General features: G+C 42.3%; 1 protein-coding gene across 3 annotated transcripts in view; it reads left to right on the top strand.

Moving 5' to 3' along the window:
- The first annotated feature begins 632 nt into the window (after positions 1 to 632).
- The window catches only part of LOC114663692 (protein spire homolog 1-like), a 98369-nt gene continuing 76232 nt past the window's right edge, over positions 633 to 22769 (top strand). For all 3 annotated transcript variants that reach the window (XM_028817601.2, XM_051935969.1, XM_051935970.1), the window contains exons 1-2: positions 633 to 1060; positions 14909 to 14943. In XM_028817601.2, coding sequence (XP_028673434.1) covers positions 745 to 1060; positions 14909 to 14943 — 351 coding nt within the window. In that variant the 5' untranslated portion in view covers positions 633 to 744. The remainder of the gene's footprint in view (positions 1061 to 14908; positions 14944 to 22769) is intronic.

The following is a 22769-nucleotide window of genomic DNA, read 5'->3' as shown; positions in this document are numbered from 1 at the left end:
GTGAAAGACGCTATATCATATTTTAGGTAGTTAGCGTAAAACAGTATGTATGTGAAATGCGTTATATCATGTAGGCAGGAAAAAAGAAACAAGGAATATAACATGCATGTGAAAGGCGCTATATTACAAAAGTAGAACGAAAGGAGGAATATAACGCACGTGAAAGGATGTATCGGGTATTAGACAGCAAGAAAGAAGACTGAAGTGGGAGCCCTCGCTCAGGCGCTGCCCTGTCCTAAGTGTCAGCCGCGGTCCACTGGGCTCAGTCCATCAAGCTGCCCGACTCGACAGAACTCGTGGACCGTGGCTGTTCCCGCGAGTTTATTTTTCTTTTCAGTTTTAACTAAAATCGGGAGCCTTTTCTCGTTTTGATATCTAATACCTACCCATGCCTCTCGTTTTGAGGTAGTCGACCACACGTAGCAGAGCCCCTCTGTCTGAGTAAGGCGTTATTAAATATCGATTTATTATCCGAAGCGTGCTCCGAGTCGTGTTTCTTGCTTCCAGTGCGTTCTGGTTCAGTTCTAGAATGAAGCCGCCCCCAGGGTAGTGCGCACTCTGCTGCACGATCGCGCAATCCGGACGGCTTTAAGACCAAGCAAATGCGGTCATATGACCTAGTCGGATAAGAAATCCCTGCAAGGAGGAGAGCCGCTCATTGAATGGAGAGGCAGGCAGAGTCGGTGTGAGTGCCGGCGCGGCTCGGGATTAAAGCTTTCCCCTTCCTTTGGATATAATGAGAGCATGGCGAAGAAGGGGGACGAGGCCGGGAAGCTCATCGCTGCCGCTGACACGAGTGCCGGGGATGTAAACGTGGGCAGCAGCGGCAGTAACAGTGGCGAAGGCGATCCGTCTCTCTCTCTCGCTGAGATTTTGAAGCTCTACAGCCAGCCCATCAACGAGGAGCAGGCATGGGCAGTCTGCTTCCAGTGCTGCAAGGCTCTCCTGCAGGGGTCTCGGACAGGACGGCCCGGTGGTGCCGAGAGGATCGAAGGGGCAGCGAGCGTGATTATCCATAAGGACGGCACAGTGTTGGTGCAGGATGGACAGGACGACGCAGGTACGCACACTCGGTTGATGCCGGAGCTTGACAGGTGATGCTCGGGGCTGCCGACAGCGCGTACCGTGGCTGCCAATCGATGAGCCATTGTTGTTCCACCCTGGTGTCCGCGACTGCCAATAACAACAGCCACACTTGCTTTGTTTTGGCAGCCCGAGCGCGCCGTACAGCAGGACGCCGTCCTCACAATGAATGGACGTGGCGGCCAGTTACGCAACCACCCAGGGGGAGGGGCGTCGGACTTGCGAGCGAGCGGCTCGCGGATTTTAGACGTCGAGGTATGAAGAAAGGGGCGTGGCCGAAAGGGCGGAGGCACGAGGGGTGTGTGACGCCGCCTGAGGTGGCGAGCGGCGGGGTTGGCAAATGTCAACAATGGAGCGCCGGAGGCTGGCGGAGCACCGCGTAGCAACGGGGGCCGACCTCGGGCTCGTAAGAAGATTACACGGGCCGACATCCGTGCGCGCCACTGTCGGCTTTAAATATTGGTTCAATGTCGGAGTCATTCATGGCAGCGTGTTTGTGTTTTTATTAATATTTGAATGTCCGGGTTGGATTGAAAGAAAGTTGATTACAGTATACCAATACATGATGGCACCGACGGGAGCTCACATTTATATTTTCTCTTTTTACTGTTGGACCACAATGTCAAATTCTGATCCTGGATGGCCCGTGGTGGCCCGAGGTTTTTGTTCCGGCCACTTTCTTTGTTAATTCAGTTCAATTCATTTTTGTGTTGAGCTCGTCACTCGGTGCGGCCGTACAGCGTTCTGACAAATTCATTGGTAGATAGAAATTAAAAATGTACAAATTCTAAATATGGAATCGGTACACGGAAATCGTGGGTTTGTTTAGACCAGTGTTTCTCAAACTCGGTCCTGGAGACCCCCTGTGCCTGCAGGTTTTTGTTCCAACCACATTCCTAATCAGTGACAACACCTGATAACACGGAGTTCATTTAATTTACTGGGATTTTTGTTTATCTTTTATCCAACATTCAGAAAAGCACAGCAATGTGATTTTTACATTTATAAGACATTTATAAATATTTCTGCTTTTGCTATAGATTTAAATGCTTAACTCCCTTTTGTTGATTTCATTATACTTTGCTCATTCTTTGTGGTTTTTCCCCCTTTGTTGTATCTTAATAATGACAATTAAAAATGAGCAAAAGAGCAGACACCCAGGCAAACAACACGGAATAATCAAAGGCTGCAACTACTTTAGCATCAGACCCACTAATTAGTAAATAATGGATTAATTAAACAATCAGGGGTGGCGCAGTGGGTAGCGCTGCTGCCTCGCAGTTGGGAGATCTGGGGACCCGGGTTCGCTTCCCGGGTTCTCCCTGCGTGGAGTTTGCATGTTCTCCCCATGTCTGCGTGGGTTTCCTCCGGGCGCTCCGGTCTCCTCTCACAGTCCAAAGACATGCAGGTGAGGTGGATTGGCGATTCTAAATTGGCCCTAGTGTGTGTCCTGCAGTGGGTTGGCACCCTGCCCAGGATTGGTTCCTGCCTTGTGCCCTGTGTTTGGCTCCAGCAGACCCCCGTGACCCTGTGTTCAGATTCAGCGGGTTGGAAAATGGATGGATGGATTAAACAATCAGAACACCTTGAAAAGTAGAATGAAAATCAAGATGAAAATACTTTACTGTTAAAAAGAAAAAAATACATTATTCCTATATAACTGCTTGGTACATTTTAATATATATAGTTTTCTAAGTTCTATAGTGTTCCCTAAACACAGAACTTGGGAAATATCAGTTTACTTAATTAGCCCAGGAGTTCAATTAAAAACAGAAGCTGGTTGGAACAAAAACCTGCAGGACCGAGTCTGAGAAACACTGGCAGACTGAACATGAAGTTAATCGTAACAAAAATTCAAAATGAATTTACGTTCAGCCACTGGGCTTTATTGTCATACCATCCGTACACCATATTGCAGCGTATAGTGATACAAAGTAAAGATCTCCAGGACCGCAGTGCGAAATAAACACCGGACAAGTACAATAGAAGTAAAAAGAAAACAAACTATTACTATAAATGAATAGGTACTAACTTGAAATAAATAGTAATTAATAACTATTAACAGAGACAACAGTAATAACAAATGTGTTGCAAATCTGTGGACAATGTGAATTTCCCCTTGGGATTAATAAAGTGTCTATCTATCTATCTATCTATCTATTATATAGTGCCTTTCACATCTATCTATCTATCTATCTATCTATCTATCTATCTATCTATCTATTATATAGTGCCTTTCACATCTATCTATCTATCTATCTATTATATAGTGCCTTTCACATCTATCTATCTATTATATAGTGCCTTTCACATCTATCTATCTATCTATCTATCTATCTATCTATCTATCTATCTATCTATCTATCTCTCTATCTATCTATCTATCTATAGTGCCTTTCACATCATCTATCTATCTATCTATCTATCCTATCTATCTATCTATCTATCTAATCCTGCCAACTACACTATCTATCTATCTATCTAACTACTAGCCACAGATCTGAGGGTGAGGGGGCCGCACAGAGTTCAGGGTCCTGGGGCTGCCAAGTGGTTGAAGCTGTCGCAGAACTGGTTCGAAGCCACAAGATCCTCTGCCAGATAGACAGAGACGGTGGGAGTGGCGAGAGCTGTCCACCACAATGCTACAGGCTTTGCAGATGCGTCGCTTGATAAAGATGTCTTTAATGGAGGACAGAGAGGTCCCTGTGGTCTTTTCACCTGTGTGTACTGACTGTTGTTGAGAGACACTTACAGTGCCCTTGTAGAATGAGTTTTGGGTATGGTACCAAAGGTAGTGGAGATGTTGCTAGGCCTTTTTGGGGGTTGGTGGGGTTAATGGACTCAATAGGAATGTGGAGCTCCACTACAGAGCCCTTGATGTTCAGTGGGGTTTGGACAGCATGGGTCTTTCTGATGACTGCACACGTTATGAAACATAATGGCACACTTAGATCAGCCCACCAATCCTCATAACTTCATATTAATGGTGTTAAAGCTGTACGCGTATCTGAAATGGGCTGAGAATGCAGTCCTGGGGGGCACCTTCATTAAGCGTGATGGTGCTGGAGGTGGTATCTCCAATTCAGACCATCTGGAGTCTCTCTGTCAGGAAGGCCAGGGTCCAGTCACATAGAGAATTGTAACCTAGAAAAGCATAAATGGAGCTCAGCAATGTGATTAATTGTTGAACTGTGGCCAGTTGACAATGGAAGACAGGAAAACAAAAAACTCCAAGAGAAAATGACCCACTGGAGGGTTTATGATCCGTTATAACAGTCACAATCCGACTGTCACAGCCCTGGAGACCTCGGCCAACCTTGGGTATTCAATAGTAAAGTCTGAGCTGGGCCGTCTAATCTTTACATCCGTTCGACTTTAGAGCTCATGGTACCTCAGGTCTGTAAGCAGGCATGGCAGGTAATGGAACAGACTTTGGCCTTCTTGTTTTTCGGCCTTTCACATTTGCTGCCCTTCTCTGATTTACTGCTACTAATTTGTGAGGCTCGCGGACTGTGGATGTGAGCAACACTGGAGCACCACAATCGGCAGGCCAGTCACCTTTTCTGTTCACACACAGCACCTCAGACAATAAATACAACACCAGCTCATGTCACAGGCAGAAACTTTCTGGACTAATGGGTTGTGTTGAAAAGGGCGACGAGTCAAAGGAGAGATGTTATTGGACTTTGAGATATGTCAGCAACTTAACATCAGCCAGACCAAGAAACTGAAGTGGAGGATTGCAAAGCGGGTGGGTGCCCATGCCCTGCCCAGCGCCCCCATCCACAATCTAATCATGTGCATCTCTATCTACCTACTATATAATAAAACACTGAGACCCTCAGAGCAATCTGATTGGTCAGCCTGGCTTTGGTGACAAAATCGAAAGAGGAAGTGCGCATGTGGGACACACGAGGAGGCGTAAAGTCGTAGCTGAGACAGGAGGTGAGAAAGGCGCCTCGCAGATGAGCAGGCTGTACGGGAACACATTTGTGGGATGGAGCGCCAGTGAAGAGACGTTCAGACACACACAAGAATACAGAGAGGAAAGGCACTGAGGGTACAAGTAGGGCAAGAGCCTTCGACAGGAACCGTGGCTATTAAAAATGTAAATCCATACACGTTTAAGTGTTTTAATAATCATGATGCACTCGGCTCTTACTGTTACTCAAGACGGAGTGTGATATCCGTGTTTTCAATATCACAGGAATGCACCTTTCCAGTTTACGTCGTTCACTGGAATGAATACTTCCAGGGAAAAAAGTTTACTAGAAAATGCTTCTGTCTCTCACATTCTGAGGGGGATACTCTAGCGTACACAAACCCCCCCCCAAAGGGGTGCCATTTTATCACAAGACACACTCGTGCACACACCCCCTTCAAATGTGAAGTCCCCATTCAACTAAACCAACAGATTTGTCCGGAATACCAAGACATGAAGTCATAGGAGCAGAACCTTCTCAAAACTGCTTATTTCACTTCAAGCTAATGGGCCTCGGTTGGGGTGGGGCACAGCGTATCCCAGCAGCACTGGTCACATAGCAAGAAGTGTCACAGGAGGAGATGCCAGTCTATTGCTGGGCTCACTCGTGAAGATGGCACTCCCACGTTTACTGCGCCCCCATTTAGAATCGGCAGCTTGCTGACCATGCATGTCCTCAGTAGACCAGAATAGAAAATGAACACAAGCACAAAGAAAACCTACAAATTCCACAAAGGCGGTGACCAGTCTGTCATTTGAACCCCATGCCAAGGGGATTTCTGGCAGCACTGTGCTGCTCTGCTGCCCAGTATTTTATTTCTTTATTTTTTAAAACCTGCCTTTTTAACATTTTTGCTGAGGAGCCAAGCTGTTTTTCCTGATGACTCCAGTGGCCAGCTCTGCTGAACTCGCACTCTCCTGAAAGGCACGGACGGCCGTTAGGGTTACCAACGATGTGATGTGAGTAAAGCGGTGACAGACTTGTAACAGTCAGCCTCCATTTCAGTTTGTTTGGCTGGCGTGTATTTCTGGGAGGAGGAGAGAGGGGTGTCTTGTGGAAATGGGCACATGGGAGCTGTGTGCGGTATCCCATCATGCCTTTCTTCTTCTCCTTTAATGAAAGGCCACAGCAGACTACTGTAGGTGTCACTGAAAAATTGAAAATTGGAATTCCTGACTGTGTCGAATGTACACGTACATCAGTGTGTGGGGGAGTGATGGTCACACGATCGTAATAAACCGTCCAGTTTGGGATAACATTCTGATTTGTGTGACGCTCTTTCTGGGGCACATGCTTTATGGCAGCAAAGCTGTTTGCCCATACTAGAGAAGTTACTACAATTACTTATTATTTGGCTGACACCTTTATCCAAGGTGACTTGCAGCGTCTGAGATACGATTGTAGAGCACAGGCAGGTGAAGTGACTTTCTCAAGCAGGATCGGAACCCACAGCCTCAGGGGTCGAAGTCCAAAAGCCTTAACCACTGCGCCACACTGCCTGTTCTCATTATGGCCAGGTAGGGGGCCTGCAATGCCACATATAGTGCCAGGTGTTCTTGAGTGTTGGTGGCATTCTGTGTTTAGCCGAGGATTAATGATTATCAAACAGAGGTGTTGTGGGGAAAAAAAGCCCACGGGGGGACAGTAGAGCGGGTCTGTCAGACCCCAGCTAGTCACAAAAGGGTAAACATGGAATCTTTAAAAATTAAACATTTATTATGAACAGATAGGCTCTGTAACACAGGGGTTCTCAGTGTCGGGCCTAGAGACCCCCTGTGGCTGCAGGGTTTGGTTCCAATCAGGATTTGTTTTTAATTGGACACCTCAGCTAATTAAGTGAACTGTTATTTCCCAGATTCTGTGTTTTGGGAACAATATAGGAATTAGAAAAAAAAAAAAATTATATTAAAATGTACTAAACAGTTATAGGGTGGCGCAGTGGGTAGTGCTGCTGCCTCACATTAAGGAGACCTGGGTTGGCTTCACCGGTCCTCCCTGCGTGGAGTTTACATGTTCTCACCGTGTCTGTTAGGGTTTCCTCCCACAGTCCGAAGACATGCAGGTTAGGTGTATTGGCGATCTGAAATTGTCCCTAATGTGTGTTTGGTGTGTGTGTGTGTGTGTGTGTGTGCCCTGCCTGGGGATTTGTTCCTGCCTTGCACCCTGTGCTGGCTGGGATTGGCTCCAGCAAACCCCCGTGACCCTGTAGTTGGATATAACGGGTTGGAAAATGACTGACTGACTGAATAATGTAATTTTTTTTGTTTTTAACAATATTTTCATTTAGATTTTCTTTTTCTGAGGTGTTCTAATGTGTTTTCCACTTGGGATTAATAAAGTATCCTATCTATCTATCTATCTATCTATCTATCTATCTATCTATCTATCTATCTATCTATCTATCTATCTATCTATCTATCTATCTAATTGTTTAATTAATCCATTATTTACTAATTAGTGGGTCTACCGCTAAAGTCAGGCTACAAAATCGACATAGCAGCACTAGAAAAGGTCCAGAGAAGAGCGACCAGGCTGATTCCAGGGCTACAGGGGATGAGTTATGAGGAAAGATTAAAAGAGCGGAGCCTTTACAGTTTAAGAAAAAGAAGATGAAGAGGAGACCTGACTGAAGTGTTTAAAATTATGAAGGGAATTAGTGCAGTGGACCGAGATGGTGACTTTAAAATGAGTTCATCAAGAACACAGGGACACAGTTGGAAACTTGTGAAGGGCAAATTTCGCACAAACATTAGTTAGTTTTTCTTTACCCAAAGAATGAGAGACACTTGGAATAAGAGACCAAGTAGTGTGGTGGACTGCAAGACTTTAGGGACTTTCGAAACTCGACTTGATGTTTATTTGGAAGAAATAAGTGGAGAGGACAGGTCAGCTTTGTTGGGCTGAATGTCCTGTTCTCTTCCAGATTATTCTAAAGTAATCGCAGCCTTTCATCCTTCAGTGTTGTGTGTCTGGGTGTCTGTTCTGCTCATTTTAATTGTCATTATTAAGGTTTAATAAAGGAAGCAATCTGTGCAGAGAAAGGGCAAGATATAATGAAATCAATAAAAGAGAGTTAAGCATTTAAATCTTGAGCAAAACTAGAACTATTTCTAAATGCCTTATAAATGTAAAAATCATGCTGCTGTGCTTTTCTGAATGTAGAATAAGAAGAGAAAAAAAAAAAATGTCGGCTAATGAAATGAGATCAGTGCTATCAGTTGTTGTCAAAAACCTGAAGCCACAGTGGGCTCCCAGGACCGAGTTTGAGAACCCCTGCTGTAACAAATATAAGCTCAGAGGAACACAAGAGGCCAAATAAGTTGCCTGAAACAACAAATGCAATCAAAGGCAAACAATGTCCCACTACACGAATCCAAAGAATGGTTGAAAAATGGAGCAGAGAGGTCAAAAATCCAGTAAATCCCAAAATCACTGGAAAAAAAGTTGCAATAGAAACTCACAAACGCCAATGCATTCAATGAACCGCAAAGGACTGTGGGTTTCTCTCAGCCTTTATAGGTTTGAGGGCAGTCCCTTGTGGTGGTGGGCGGGTAGCACCACCCACAAAACACATGGCACATAGAAAAAGATATGTGCATACAGAAACGAAATGATCACCATTACGATCATAAAACAGTTATGTTACATGACGTTTTCAGCGATTTTCGGTCTTCGACTTCATTTCACTTAATCATATCGGAGTCTAACCAGTCTGCGACCGGCCTCAACTAAATCAATCCGTTTTCATTTTATCTTAAGTTGTAGAGACAGGATTGTGGGCAAGAGAGCTGACAACCAATGAGCACTTGGCAGGAAGTACAATGCAAAAAAATGTGGCGATCAGGAATAGGGAATGTGGGTGTTTTAGACCCCCACAAAGAGAAGAGAATTTTGTGTGTCTGTCTGTCTCATGTTTTAGTACCATCATCAAATGGAAAAAATCAATCTAAAGGGGGGCTGATAGTGCAATTGAACCTGGTGTAACTTTTGTAAAATAGAAAGACGACCAGAATAGAAACTTGGGGTTTCCACCCAGTATACTTGGCAAAATTTGAGCAAAATAAAAGCAGCAATATGTCTTTACCGAACTGAGTCCAAAAAAGAAGTGCGAGATAACAAGTTATAGATTTGGTAGGCAGGAAGAGGAGGGCTCTGCGGGAGTGAAGTGACATCTCTCGGAGACGGGGAGAAAGTGTTAGAAAACTGTGCAAAACCCTGGTCTGGTGGAAAAACACATTTATTCCAGAACGTAACTGTCTCTCATGCACACGTGTGTGACACCATAAACCCTTTGCATGGTCCGCAGCTTTGTCAGGGAGCATGTTTCTGGCTGTCAGAAGAAGGGACAAGCCTGCGATATTTTGGAAAAGTGATACTGTGCTGGAAAGTTGCTACAGAGTCACACTGTTTGACATGTGCTGCAATTTCTAGTTGTGTTGACGAAAAGATCAGCAGCTACACTCGTCAAGTTTGACATCCTGCCTGACTAGATGTCATGTAAAGTGACCCTGGCTTTAGGCAGTAAGCCTGCTGGCTACAGAGACTTACCCGGAAGGGACATATCTACGGGACACCCCCTCCAGACATTAGTCACCGAGAACAGCAGACAGTATTCTGCCGTGCTGGATGGCAGCAGACGAAGGAAACCTAGAGGACCTGAAGATGAAACATACTGTAGATAGACATCTACTACTTTATTTGTCCCAAGGAGCAACATAGCTTTACAGAAGCTCACAAAAATATTAAAACAAACGACAAAACCCAGCAGAATTACAAAAGAGAAGAAAACCTCTGACTTTGGTAAAGATAAGAGGGCAGTCACGTCCATTGCTAGTGATGTGTCCTGACGACATCATCACGTGGACACTATAAATGATGGTGGCGCATTTGTTCTAAGTGATGACCCATGGAAGACTAGCTCTTGAAGCTCTTCATCTTAAAAGTTAAATGTTCTTCTTAGAGAATTCTGGTGGGTGCTGACCGCTTCTTCTTTTAACTACCGATTTTTTTTTTTTTTTTACCTTGACCTTTAGGAACAACTTAGCTATTAGCTAATCAAACGGGCTTGATGGACCAAATGGTCTCCTGTCGTTTGTTCTAACTCTACATCTCCTGAGTACCTCTCCTTGTTCTGATTTTTCCCTCAAAGGGAACATTTTGCCTCTTCCACTCAGTACTCCTTTTTTTTTTTTTTGTAAACATTTCTGATAAAACATTTTTACTTTGTTATTATCAGTTATGGAGCGTAGATTGATTTGCAAAAATGGCAAATTTATCCATTTCATATGAAATCTACAACACATTGAAGCATTAAGACTGTGAAGGGGTCTGAATACTTTGTGAATCTACCTTACTGAATCTTACCATACCTTGTGAATTTCCCCTTGGGATCAATAAAGTATCTATCTATCTATCTATCTATCTATCTATCTATCTATCGGTTTTCTTTTACTACTTCGTCTGCTTCTCTAATATGGTGTTGTCACCTTGTTTGCTCTGCTGTGCTGACCGATTGATTGGGCAGTCACACCACTGGAATGTTGAGGGTTGATGAGCGCGGTCAGTCAAGTGAGTACCCGCAGTCACACTCTTAACACAAAGGTATTTTAACTCCGATGGGTGCAGGTTGCTTTTTGTGATCCATGCGAATGTAGACTCCTGGTGTGAGGAGGATGCAAACCCGAACAGGCGTTGATCTGTAAGAAATGAAAGTCCACTACTGGAAGGAATGGGCCTCCAGGGTAACTGAATTTCCTTCCCTCTTCTCAAGGATGAGTGCTCACCTGAAAAGTCTCCTACTCCAGTTTTGAATCCCCTGAAGTGAATTTAATAATTAACTCGTTTCACATGATTGAGGGAATTCAGAGCGTGTTTCCAGCCCCAAGGATATGAGAGCTTTCAAGCCTCAAACTTGGTCTCCATTGTGATCATTGGGGGAGCCTCGTTGCAAGGCTTACATTGGTGTCCATGCATCAGCTACATGGCTACCTTTTCCTCTTTTTTTATATTGGTCGGATTTCATATAAAACGTTTATCCATTGTATTCAAAGCCATCTTATCCAGTCGAGGGCCACAGCCAACCAATGCCTGTCACAATAGGCAGCAGTGGGCACACTTCTCAATGGAGGACCAAGCTGCTGCTTGAAGACAACCCTGAAATGACTTGTGCAAACCTACCTCAAGTGGGTGCTACATCATTAAGGACTCGCTGTGAATAAACATTCACGTTCTTCTAAAAATACAGTAATCCCTCGCTATATTGCGCTTCGCCTTTCGCGGCTTCACTCCATCGCAGATTTTATATGTAAGCATATTTAAATATATATCGCGGATTTCTGCGGACAATGAGTCTTTTAATTTCTGGTACGTGCTTCCTCAGTTGGTTTGCCCAGTTGATTTCATACAAGGGACGCTATTGGCAGATGGCTGAGAGGCTACCCAACGTACTTTTCTCTCTCTCTTGCGCTGACTTTCTCTGATCCTGACGTAGGGGGTGTGAGCAGGGGGGCTGTTCGCACACCTAGATGATACGGACGCTCGTCTAAAAATGCTGAAAGATTATCTTCATGTTGGCTACCTTTTGTGCAGCTGCTTCCTGAAACGACATGCTGCACGGTGCTTCGCATACTTAAAAGCTCGAAGGGCACGTATTGATTTTTGATTGAAAAACAAACTCTGTCTCTCTCTCTCTCTCTCTCTCTCTCTCTCTCTGCTCCTGACGGAGGGGGTGTGAGCTGCCGCCTTCAACAGCTTTGTGCCGCGGTGCTTCGCATACTTAAAAGCCAAACAGCACTATTGAATTGTTTGCTTTCCTCTCTGTTTCTGACAGCCTGTGCTCCTGACGCGCACTCCTTTGAAGAGGAAGATATGTTTGCATTCTTTTAATTGTGAGACAGAACTGTCATCTCTGTCTTGTCATGGAGCACAGTTTAAACTTTTGAAAAAGAGACAAATGTTTGTTTGCAGTGTTTGAATAATGTTCCTGTCTCTGTACAACCTCCTGTGTTTCTGCACAAATCTGTGACCCAAGCATGACAATATAAAAATAACCATATAAACATATGGTTTCTACTTCGCGGATTTTCTTATTTCGCGGGTGGCTCTGGAACGTAACCCCCGCGATGGAGGAGGAATTACTGTAGTCAACTCATGACTTGCATAACCGAAACTGCAGACAGAAAGACACACTATGAAATAGTCACGTTTTCAAAAGAAATTGATACCTTTTGATGAAGGTACAGTTAAATTGATTTAAAAATACAATCAGGACATCGCTAGTGTTGTTAATGGCTGACTATAATACGCTTTTCCAGTCCTCTTCTGTCCAATGTCTGTGTTCCTTTGCCCATTTTAACCTAATATTTGGAGTGTATTTAGTGAAGAAGCCAACTGAGGACCTGTAAGGTGTTCGCTTCTCACACTACACACTCCTGTCCTTCTCCTCTTCTGCGTTTGTCCATCTGGGCCTTTCCTTTCTTCGTCTATCCTGGTTAAATCCTGTACACCCTCTTCTCTCCCGACAGTGATGGACACTTTTGTATAAAATCTTCCGGTTTTTTCAGATGGAATAACCTAACAGACTAACATGTTTCTTGTCAAGGCAGTTTCATTTTGGCCATCTTTGAACCCAGAACTGGACCTTGCAATCCAAGTGCACATAATAAGACGTTTCAGTGGTGCTAATGCAAGTGCAGTGTTTTCTCTAATAACCAAATTAGTATTTAAACATAAGGTTAGAGCTGAAGGAATGGCTGCCGAGAATTGGGCTTTGCAGTCTTATATGAATAATACATAAAAATATAAAAATCAGTCACTTCAAGCAGTAATAGCCATTGGCCACACTAGTAATGTGTATGCTGTGTTTTTAAAGTCAATTTAATGGTATCTTGATAAAAAGAAAGTTTGATTTTAGTCAAAAATATGAAAATTTCAGGGAGTGTCCAAACATTTGACTAGTTGTGTGTGTGTGTAGATATTAGAACTGCTTGAAAAGTAATGAGAAATTTTTTTAATCAAAGTAACGTCCTTCACTTTGAATACACTTGTTTACAACATTTTAAAAACGATTCAAAGACGAGTAACAGACTGTTGTGCAACATGACTTTTAGTGCTGGGCTGCGGCGTTTCTCACTTCCTCGTCTTAGGAGATCTTCTTTCCATGTATTTATTTATTTTTTCCCCAATTGTCGTTTCATTTTCACTCTTTCCAAACTTAACACAAAATTCAATCGCACCCCTCTGCCATAGGAACGTCTCCTTCATCCACCATGACAACACGTCCAAGGTGCGCCATGACAGGACGCTGAAGACTACGGTGGTCCAACTTCCGTTTCTCTCACACACACGTCGATGTATGTCGTTCACAAACACACCTGCACAGCATTCCCACGTCTACCTCCACAAATAAAAAACCGGGACAGTCTCATTACTTGTTAATCTGCCTTCATATACCTGTGCATTGTGACCCATAGTGGTCCTTTCTAATCAATCTTGTTAGATGGGCTTCTTTCTTAGCCTTATCAGGGAGACACGATTAGGTTGTTATGTTTTGCCGTGTTTTTTATTGTCCTCCTTTGGCTTATGTTTATTTTCACATCTTTTTCCATTTTCATTCATTCTGATGCGTTTCTTTTTTAATTGTATTTGTTACTGGTTCCTTACTTATCACTTTGGTTTTTGGCTCTTCGATTGTCTTGCCTATTTTTAAGGAAACCCTTTTTTTGCTTCACATTTTGTTCTTTTATTAATAATAAATAAATATTTTTTCATTTTATAAAGTTTTGGCATTAGGACTTTGCACAAGCCAGAATGTATTTTTTGACAGTTTCTCTTTGTTATTGGGTATTATGGTAATATACAGGGAGAGTCTAATGGGTGATTCCCTGAGTTATGATGTGTTACTCACATAATAATGAAGTGATAGAAACAAAATAAATACAGTTCTTGATGGAAGCGGTACATCGATATGTCGGCACAACAAACACCCTCTGTTTAATCGTGTACGCCCTTCTTCCCTGTACTGAATTTAGAGGGGAACTGCCAATGCATTAGCTTTGTGTACACTGGAGCTTGCTGTAGGCGCCAGTCCAGCAGGCAGACTCCAATGTTCTTACACCTGCCAACAATCTCAACAGAAGAGCGCCATGCGTCATTTGTTCATACATTTATCCAGGAATACTGTGATCTTTATTTGGTTTGGATTGCTACATCATTAAGACATTAATACATCATAACTCAGGGCCCCGCTCATTGGAATCACTGTGTATTTTGGGAATTTTATTTTTGAACTTTTGGGCCTGTTTAGGCCAAAGCCACCTGTTAAGTTTAGGGTCAGGCTACATGGGTTGAGGCCTAGTCTAGGCAGGGTAAAGAAGGTCTTGAACTGGTTTAGGGTTTTATTTTAGAGACCTCACATCCTTTTGTTATTGGGAATGCACTTGAATCACATCATCAATGGAGTTTATTCATACACCTTCCAAATCCACCAATCCAGAGCAGGGTGGCAAGGAAGCTGGAGCCTATCAGATTCAGCATTGGGCACAAGGCAGGGGTACCAGTTCATCACAGGACACACATGTACAGACATGCAGACTTATTCACACTGTGCCATATTAATGCTGTCAGATAAACTAACCTTAAATAACAAAACTCTGGGGGGAAAAAATGGAGTGACGGGAAAAGCCATATAGATACAGAGAAGACGTGCATATTGGCCATCAATCTCAACAGTAGTGCCATCTTAATATTCTGTCTCCCAGAAGGTTCAACTGTATTTTCTGCATGTGGTGCTCTTGTTTGTATTACTTTAGAGAGTTCTAATCCGTTGTCTTTTCTTCCCACAGAGAACTCTAGGCCAGAACGGCAAACTGAAGCAGGGGTAAGTGTGGCCATCTTTGATTCTTGACACATTGGCAGCCGCTGGATAAAAAAGATCTTTGAATGTTTTAAAATGATAATCGGCTCGAGTGCTGAATTTGTATGCAGGCTTTGATATCTCAATTTATCTTTCTGTGTTTGAGGGCTCTTATTGCCATCTGTTGCCTTCTTTTCTTGAATTCTTTGTTTAAAGGAGTAAGTGTGGTATGGTGATCTGCAGGGAACTGTAGCCTGTAAAAGGGGGTAAGAGTTAAAAAAAAGTCATTTTAATATTCAGGAGGCTAAAACACAGCAAAAGGGGCGTCAGGCCTCCTAATAAGAGCCACAAAGCAAGCCAGGCCTCGTCTCCTAGCTTACGTCTAAAATGATTCTTTTTGTCTTCTTTGCTGATGTTTCATTATTGTTGTTTTCTGTCATTTCTGATAATATTGTTCTGTTCATTTATTATTTCTCTAATTATGCAATACCTGTTAATTGTATTCTATTTAATTATTATGTAGTTTTCTATGTGTATTTTGTGGGTGGATCCTCAAGAGGCAGACCACCCATCCATCACAAATAGCCACCTAATACTGCAAATAAGGTGATTCCCTACCATATTTAAGGAGAAGCGGCCAATGAAATTGCGGACTGGCCATCTCAGTTTTGGATTATTGTGATTATTGGATTTTTTTTGTCCCTCAACTCTTGAATTACGGTGCTGTTTCTGGTTTGTGGTGTTTATTTTTTTTTTTGCTTTTTGGTTGGTCTTTTTGGCAAACCTATTTTTGCATCCTTTTTGTGCCTCTGCTTTGTTTTCGTCGATCCTTTAGGTGTCTTCTTTAAAAAAAATATTTATATTAAAGGGTTTTTGTTTTTGTCCATTGACATTTTTTAAACAGTTTTCATCTATTTTTTGTTGACATTTAGGATTTTTGAACTTCAAAAGCCTTTGCCCCATTTTTGGACCTTTGCAGGCCATAGTCATGCCTTTTGAGTTTGGGGTTAGGCTGCCTAGGGCGAGGTCTTTCCAGCAGGTCTGGATTGTGGTGACTGAGACCTGCATCCTTTTTGTGTAATTTATTCTGACAGGAATCACACCATTTAGGATTAGTTCCCTGAAGCTGTAGGCATCCAAAGTACTCCACAAAACCGGAACTTGAGTTAGTTAATCGACAGGAGAGAAAGAGTATAGATAAGGGGAGAATACTCCATGTGGAGTGAGATCATCCATGGAGTCCCTCAAGGGTCTGTCCAGGTCTGTTATTTTCTCTGATTTATATTAATGACATGGATTCCGGTATAGTTAGTAAACTTGTGAAATTTTCAGGTACTAAAATTGGGGTAATTGCAGACACTGTAAACAAAGCACAAAGAATTCAAGAAGACTGGGACAATCTTCATAACTGAGGGAACACTTGTAAAATGCAGTATAATGTAGAAAAATGCAAAGTCCTACATGAGGGCAAAATGAAAGATAGGAGACATTGTGCTATAGAAATTAACTTCTAAAAATAATTCAGGGCTTTATATTAACACAGCATTTTAATCATTTAAACAAGGTGCAGAAGCAATTAAAAATGCAAATAAAATACTAGGTTATATTGTAAAAAACTTGAATATTAACGTAGGTATGTTAGACTATATAACGCAGTAGTGAGACCACATGTGGCAATCTGTGTGCAGTTCTGGTCACTACACTGCAAAAAAGACATAGCAGCACTTGAAATTGTCCAGAGGAGAACAGCCAGGTGCATCATGGGACTTAAGGACATGTCCTGCAGTGACAGGCTCAGAGAATTAGACCTGTTTAGCCTCGAGCAGCAGAGACTGCTTGAGGACCTCATCCAGTTCTTTAGAATTCCCAAAGGCATTGATAAAGTAGATCCAGCCACATTCTTTCAACCTAACGGTGAATCGCGTACTTGAGGACACCAATGGAAATTAAGGGAGAGTGCACTCAGGACTGAAGTCATGAATTGCTTCTTTAGGCAGACAGCTGAGGGAATCTTGTAGAAACTACTGGGGCATGGAGTTGAAGCAGAAATCCTGACAACCTTTCAGAAGTATCTGGATGAGATATTGAGACAGCTCAGCTATTTGCTAAACAAACGAGCCTCCTGGACTGAATGGCTTGCTCTCATTTGTCAAATTATGTTCCTACCTTGTGTCTGATGTTGTCATAATAAGCTCTGTGCCTCCATTATCCTGACCTGGGAGAAAGTGGGTTGAGATTGATCTGTTATATTTTATCATCGTGGCATACTAATTAGGCCAGTGACTTGCATCCTGTCTTTGTGTAGTTTGTCTATTTTTCCTTTGCCTTTGTGTTTTGTTTTGTAACCTCATCCCAAATATGTGCATCTTAGGTTTATTAATGGTCAGGGAATGGTCTTGAGTGAACTGGCCTCTGATCCACAGCTAGTTCCTGCCTTGAATGAATTCTGTACTTTTGAGTGTTTGAATTCTGTTGTTGTGTCCTGTATGAGGCAATATGGGTGGGTGAGTGCGCATGACATGAGTATTGGCCTGGCGTCCCATCCAGGGTTGGCACATGACAGGATAGCCTGTGATCAGACAGAACCCTACAATGTGGAGATTGCATGTTGAATTGTGAATTGTATCTCTCTGGGTTTTTCTTGGTGATTCTGGCTTTTCTCCTCACCAAATAAATGTGCGTATAACATAAACAGGTTTAAGAGTGAGTGTGCTCCGTTATAGTTTGGCACTCCATTCAGGTCTGGTTCCTGCCTTGCACCCAGTGCTACTGGGATAGGCACTGGCCCCCATTACCCTGATTTAAATTAAGTAGATAAGCTAAATCCAGTAATCCATGCAACCATTTTTTAGTAGTAAGACAGAATGAATAATAATGGAAGCGGAGAGCTGTTCCCAAAACTTTCCGGTGAGTACAAATAAGCAACACACTCTGAGATGACAGCCAGCCCATCACGTGGAGAAACACACACACACACACCTACACATTACACAAGTAAAGCCTGAGAACTTAAAACTGGAATGTAAAAGTAGCAGATATTTAAAAACATAAACATGAGGGCCTGGTGGCAAGTTACATCACTATGCCAGTCCTATCCCAATCCCTTAATTCAGCAGTGTGGGGGCATGCAGCCTATCCCAGCACCATTATCCCCACAGTTGGGGCCAACTGTGATCAGAATGCCAGTACCCACTTAAAATTTGGACCATAAATCATTATTTTTAAGTTGACCCCCCCCACCCGGTGTGGTTGGCCTTCCTTCCAGACCTGTAAACCGTGTTTCTTGCTTGAGTAGATGAAATCACTTTAAGCAGTCATGCAGAACTTTCATGCTGCTCTGCTTCCACATTTACTCATGACTACGGGCAAATGTTTAATCCGTGTCCAAACTGCTAATCTCCTTCTTTGACCGTTTTAAAGTCTTCAGGATGGTTTGACTTGTGTGGATTTTTTTATTGCTGGGTGTTTCATTTCTGTATCTGCTTATTATTACTTTTTTTTTGTATTATTTATCTTGTCATTTTACTTGGTCCACCTGCTCATTAATGTAAATAGCCTGCTGTTCCAAACAGCCAATCATGTGGCTGCAGTTTAAGATTTATATTGTGTTAAGCCGACCTAATCAGCAAGCTGCTCGAGCTAAGCGACTTCTTCGTCTGTGGCATAAGTGTTTGTGCCAGCTATCATGGTTTTGCCAGTGCACCCTCCTCACCTTTAAATTGGTCTGTTTTTATTTTTTTTACTGTAAATTGTTTTGTTGATTAAGTTGTATTTAGGTGTTTCCTTTATTTCTGCATTTGACGTCCATTAGGTTTTCGAGTTTATTTTTTTTTGTATTTTTTCCTTTTTTGTAATTTCATTGTGTGTTTTTGCTGGTTATTGTCAGTTATAATAAGTTTTATATTTCGTAAGCACAGGTAAAAGCCATAATTCCCCTTGGAACCAAAACAGATCTATATGACAAGCCAATTTAACATTTAAAATATCTTAAAATTAATTTAAAATATCTAAAAATGCAGTTTACTATTTAGGATAACTGAAACTTGTTATAAAATATCTCAAAATCTGTTGTTCCTTTGCATATTAAGGTGTCTGTAATACATTTTGAGATGTCTGAAAATAACTTTGTGTGTAATACAAGATATCTGCAATACATCCAGAGAGATCTCCAATTGACCTTGAATGCATTTTAAGATCCCTCAAAATCATTTGCTATAAAATTTCTATTCTTTCAGTGGGACTTCCTATCTATTTTAAGATACCTCAAAGTGGACAGGAACCTATTTTGAGATATCTGGAAATATATTTGAGATATCTTGTGGATATCTGAGAAGGCTATTGAGATATCTTAAAATAAGTTCACGTTTTTTTAAAGATACCTTAAAATGTATTTGAGATATCTTCATATAAAATATCTGGTCTGCCGAGGGTTGCTGGCCATCAAGCAGAAGGAGCACATGTCTTCCTTTTTGGCCTAAGATCCTCTGTCTGGCAGGCAAAGCAAAAAAACTTGCATGTTGTACTGGCACCATCCCATTAAAGGGGTCTTAAGTACCATTTAGTAAATGATTGCAGACCAGCCCTCCACCTCAATGCAATGTGGGTATCTCCATGAGAACCCCCCCCCCCCCCCCGTTCTCCTCTATTACTACTATGTGCTAACAAAAATGTACATCATGAGGCAAACACAGGAGCCAATAAAACTAAAGTAAAACTTCAATGCGTCCTACTTTTGTTCCCCTTTCCTGGCTTCTGTGTCGTTATTTGGGTTTGACATCCGTACGTCTGCCTTCTTCCTCAGATCTCCGCCCAGCTCCTTGGTTTTTGCTGAACTTGATGGTCAGATAGTTGCCCTGGCTCCAGCAGGTAGACCTCTTCTCTGTAAGCTGTCGATCACACCTTTGATGTCCTCATCAGATTCAATGATGGCGTTGAAGCCATGTTTGACCACACAGTCTTGGGGGAACAAGGAACAAACTCAATGACTGCAATGGACCCTCTGCGTCTTAACATGACTGACCACAGCTGAGTAACTGGAGGGCCACTGTTTTTTCTGCACCCAATTAAGGGGAGAAAGGAGGGAAGAACTTCAACAAACAAAAAAGTCTGTTATCAAATAAACTAAACCTGATTAACACAAACAAATCCATGAACAAAAGGTACAAAGGTGTTTACAAGGGAAACGAAAAGAAAGAAATAATAAAAGAGCAAAACTAAAGGCAGCGACCAAGGATCAGCCAGACCCGTGGCGTCGTCTTCAGCTGAAATGCGTTTAGCTTTAGCATGCCAACGTGAGGCACTGCACTGCACCGCGATGCTCTCGGTTACAGAACGTTTAATTTTTCCTTGAGACTCCAGCTGCACGGCCCTGCCTTTACTCATATGACGGCACATGTGATTGCCTTCCTGCACTCATTCCTGACTGCCTTCTCTCTCGGGCTCAGCCTGGAGCCATTTACTGGAGCGTTTGGTGTTAATGTTTGACACTGCCGTCCGTCCGTCCATTCTCAAACCTGTTTTATTTCATTTAAGGTTGCTGAGGCTCTGAATCTATCATGCCTTTTTTTTTTTTTTTTAATATTCTGTCAAATGCAGTGACATCCAAATAATTATTATTACTTGTTATTTGACACCTTTATCAAAGGCAGCTTACAACATTTAAGAGGTACAATTGGTTACCCAGCCCCCCATTTGAAACACAGGCAGGTGAAGTGACTTACTCAATGTCACGCAGTGTCAATAGTGGGATTTGAACCCACAACCTCAAGGTTTTGAAGCCCAAAGCCTTAACCGCAACGCCACACTATCTGTCTACCATATCTGAATATACTTAACTTTGAAAAAATATTTTAGAAATAATTACATTTATATAAAATTGCATACCCTGTACTTTGAAACATATTGTAACTTAAGATTCTTAAAACAAGAAGAGATCTGCATGATGTTCAGTTTAGGGACCTGGAAAGAAAAACAAAATCGTAGGACCAATCCACACAAATCAGTTAATGAGCCAATTAACACATCTGTAAATTATTTATTGATAATATATTTTCAAACACACTGTTTCTCCATTTATTGTCATCCCTTATGTGTTCTGCTTTGTCTAGTTGGTGGTGGTGGGGAGCTGGAGCCTATTATAGTGGCATGAGGTGCAGGGCAGCAACCAACACTAGAGCAATCGCAATGTGCAGCATTTCCATTATAACTCTTTTATACAAAATTGTGATGTTTAACTTGTGTAACTGATGTAAAACTAGGAGTAATCAGTGTTGTATAAATTGAAGCAAGAGTCTATTACAAAAATTATTTGAGATCATTCAGCTCCCTTTTTGTGCTTCCGTTGGTGTGTTGTGTTAGTCTGCGGTCATTTTTCATTGGATTACTTTCTGGCTTTAATTAAATGTCATTTAATTAGGCCAGAGGTGTTATTGCTTTCCCTCTGCCTTCTTTTGGGGTTTAGCCTTTTTAGGTCTTTTCTTGAAAATTTGACCTTAGACATTTTGTGAAAGTTTAGGATTTGGACTTTTTGTTTTTAAATATATTAAAAATAAAAAGTCTTAAGGCTTGTGTGGCCGAGTGCAGGGTTGTTTTATGTTTGGAACACCGTAAGGCCATGTCACATTTGATAAATTTGCAAGCGATTTTTGGTCACAGACTTCATCTGCATAGTCTTCGTGAGCTGGATGCAGCCAGCAGCATGCTCCCGTGACTGTCGTTTGTGTAACGTGACATAGCCAGCGACTCGCCCTGACAAAGTCAAACAGGTCTGGTTTTCACCACAGAAATCTCACAAATTGTACAGGATCACTTGCTCTGTCAGGTGTGATCATAATAGCCTGTCTAAGCTTGAGTAGCTACAGGGAAATAAATTAAAGAACTTGTTTAAGTTTACTGTTATGAATTTTAAAACCATGAAGAGGAGGTGCTAAAAGGCAGAATGAAGGTGAACCCGCAAGGGTTACTTTAGCCTATGTGTCTTGGCATTTAACTTACCAAAAATTCAAAAACAAAAATGGGATTGAAAAGTCACTCACTCAGTCAGTCATTTTCCAACCCACTATATCCTAACACAGGGTCACGGGGGGTCTGCTGGAGCCAATCCCAGCCAACACAGGGCGCAAGGCAGGAACAAACCCAAGGCGGGGAGCCAGCCCACCACAGGGCACACACACACCTACAACTACACACCAAGCGCACACTAGGGACAATTTAGGATTGCCAATGTACCTAACCTGCATGTCTTTGGACTGTGCGAGGAAACCGGAGCACTCGGAGGAAACCCACACAGACACGGGGAGAACATGCAGACTCCATGCAGGGAGGACCCAGGAAGCAAAACCAGGTCTCCGTACTACAAGGCAGCAGCGATACCACTGCACCACCGTTCCGCCCTGGAATGAAAAGTAAACACGCACAACACACCGAGCAGGAGTATACATTAAAGGATACATACTCAAAATTCAAATCTGCGCATTAATCTTAGACGCAAATAAAGTAAAGTGTTAGAACAGGGGTCTTCAGTCAGGTCCTGGAGAGCCGCAGGTTTTTGCTCCAACCCAGTTGTTTAATAAGAAGCATGTATTGCTCAAGTAACACTTCTGCTTCACTTTCGTTGTCTCACTTGTTAAGATTTTGAACCCTTGTTGCTTATTTTAGTCTTTAACAGCTGTATTCTTGGTTTTTAATTGCTCCTAATTAGCAATGACATGCAAATGACAAAAGAGACCAGCATTTCTCCATTTAGCTTGTTACCATTTACACCTGTGTGTATTTATCATGCACTATTTGGTTTAATTAAATATTTGGAAGGAAAGTGAAAAGAAAAAAGTGAAGGACTGGGAATTACTCCT

This window comes from Erpetoichthys calabaricus, chromosome 13 (assembly GCF_900747795.2).
Source record: "Erpetoichthys calabaricus chromosome 13, fErpCal1.3, whole genome shotgun sequence".
Lineage (NCBI taxonomy): Eukaryota > Metazoa > Chordata > Cladistia > Polypteriformes > Polypteridae > Erpetoichthys > Erpetoichthys calabaricus.
Note: the sequence above shows the minus strand (reverse complement) of the source record. Positions and strands in the feature narration are given on the sequence as shown.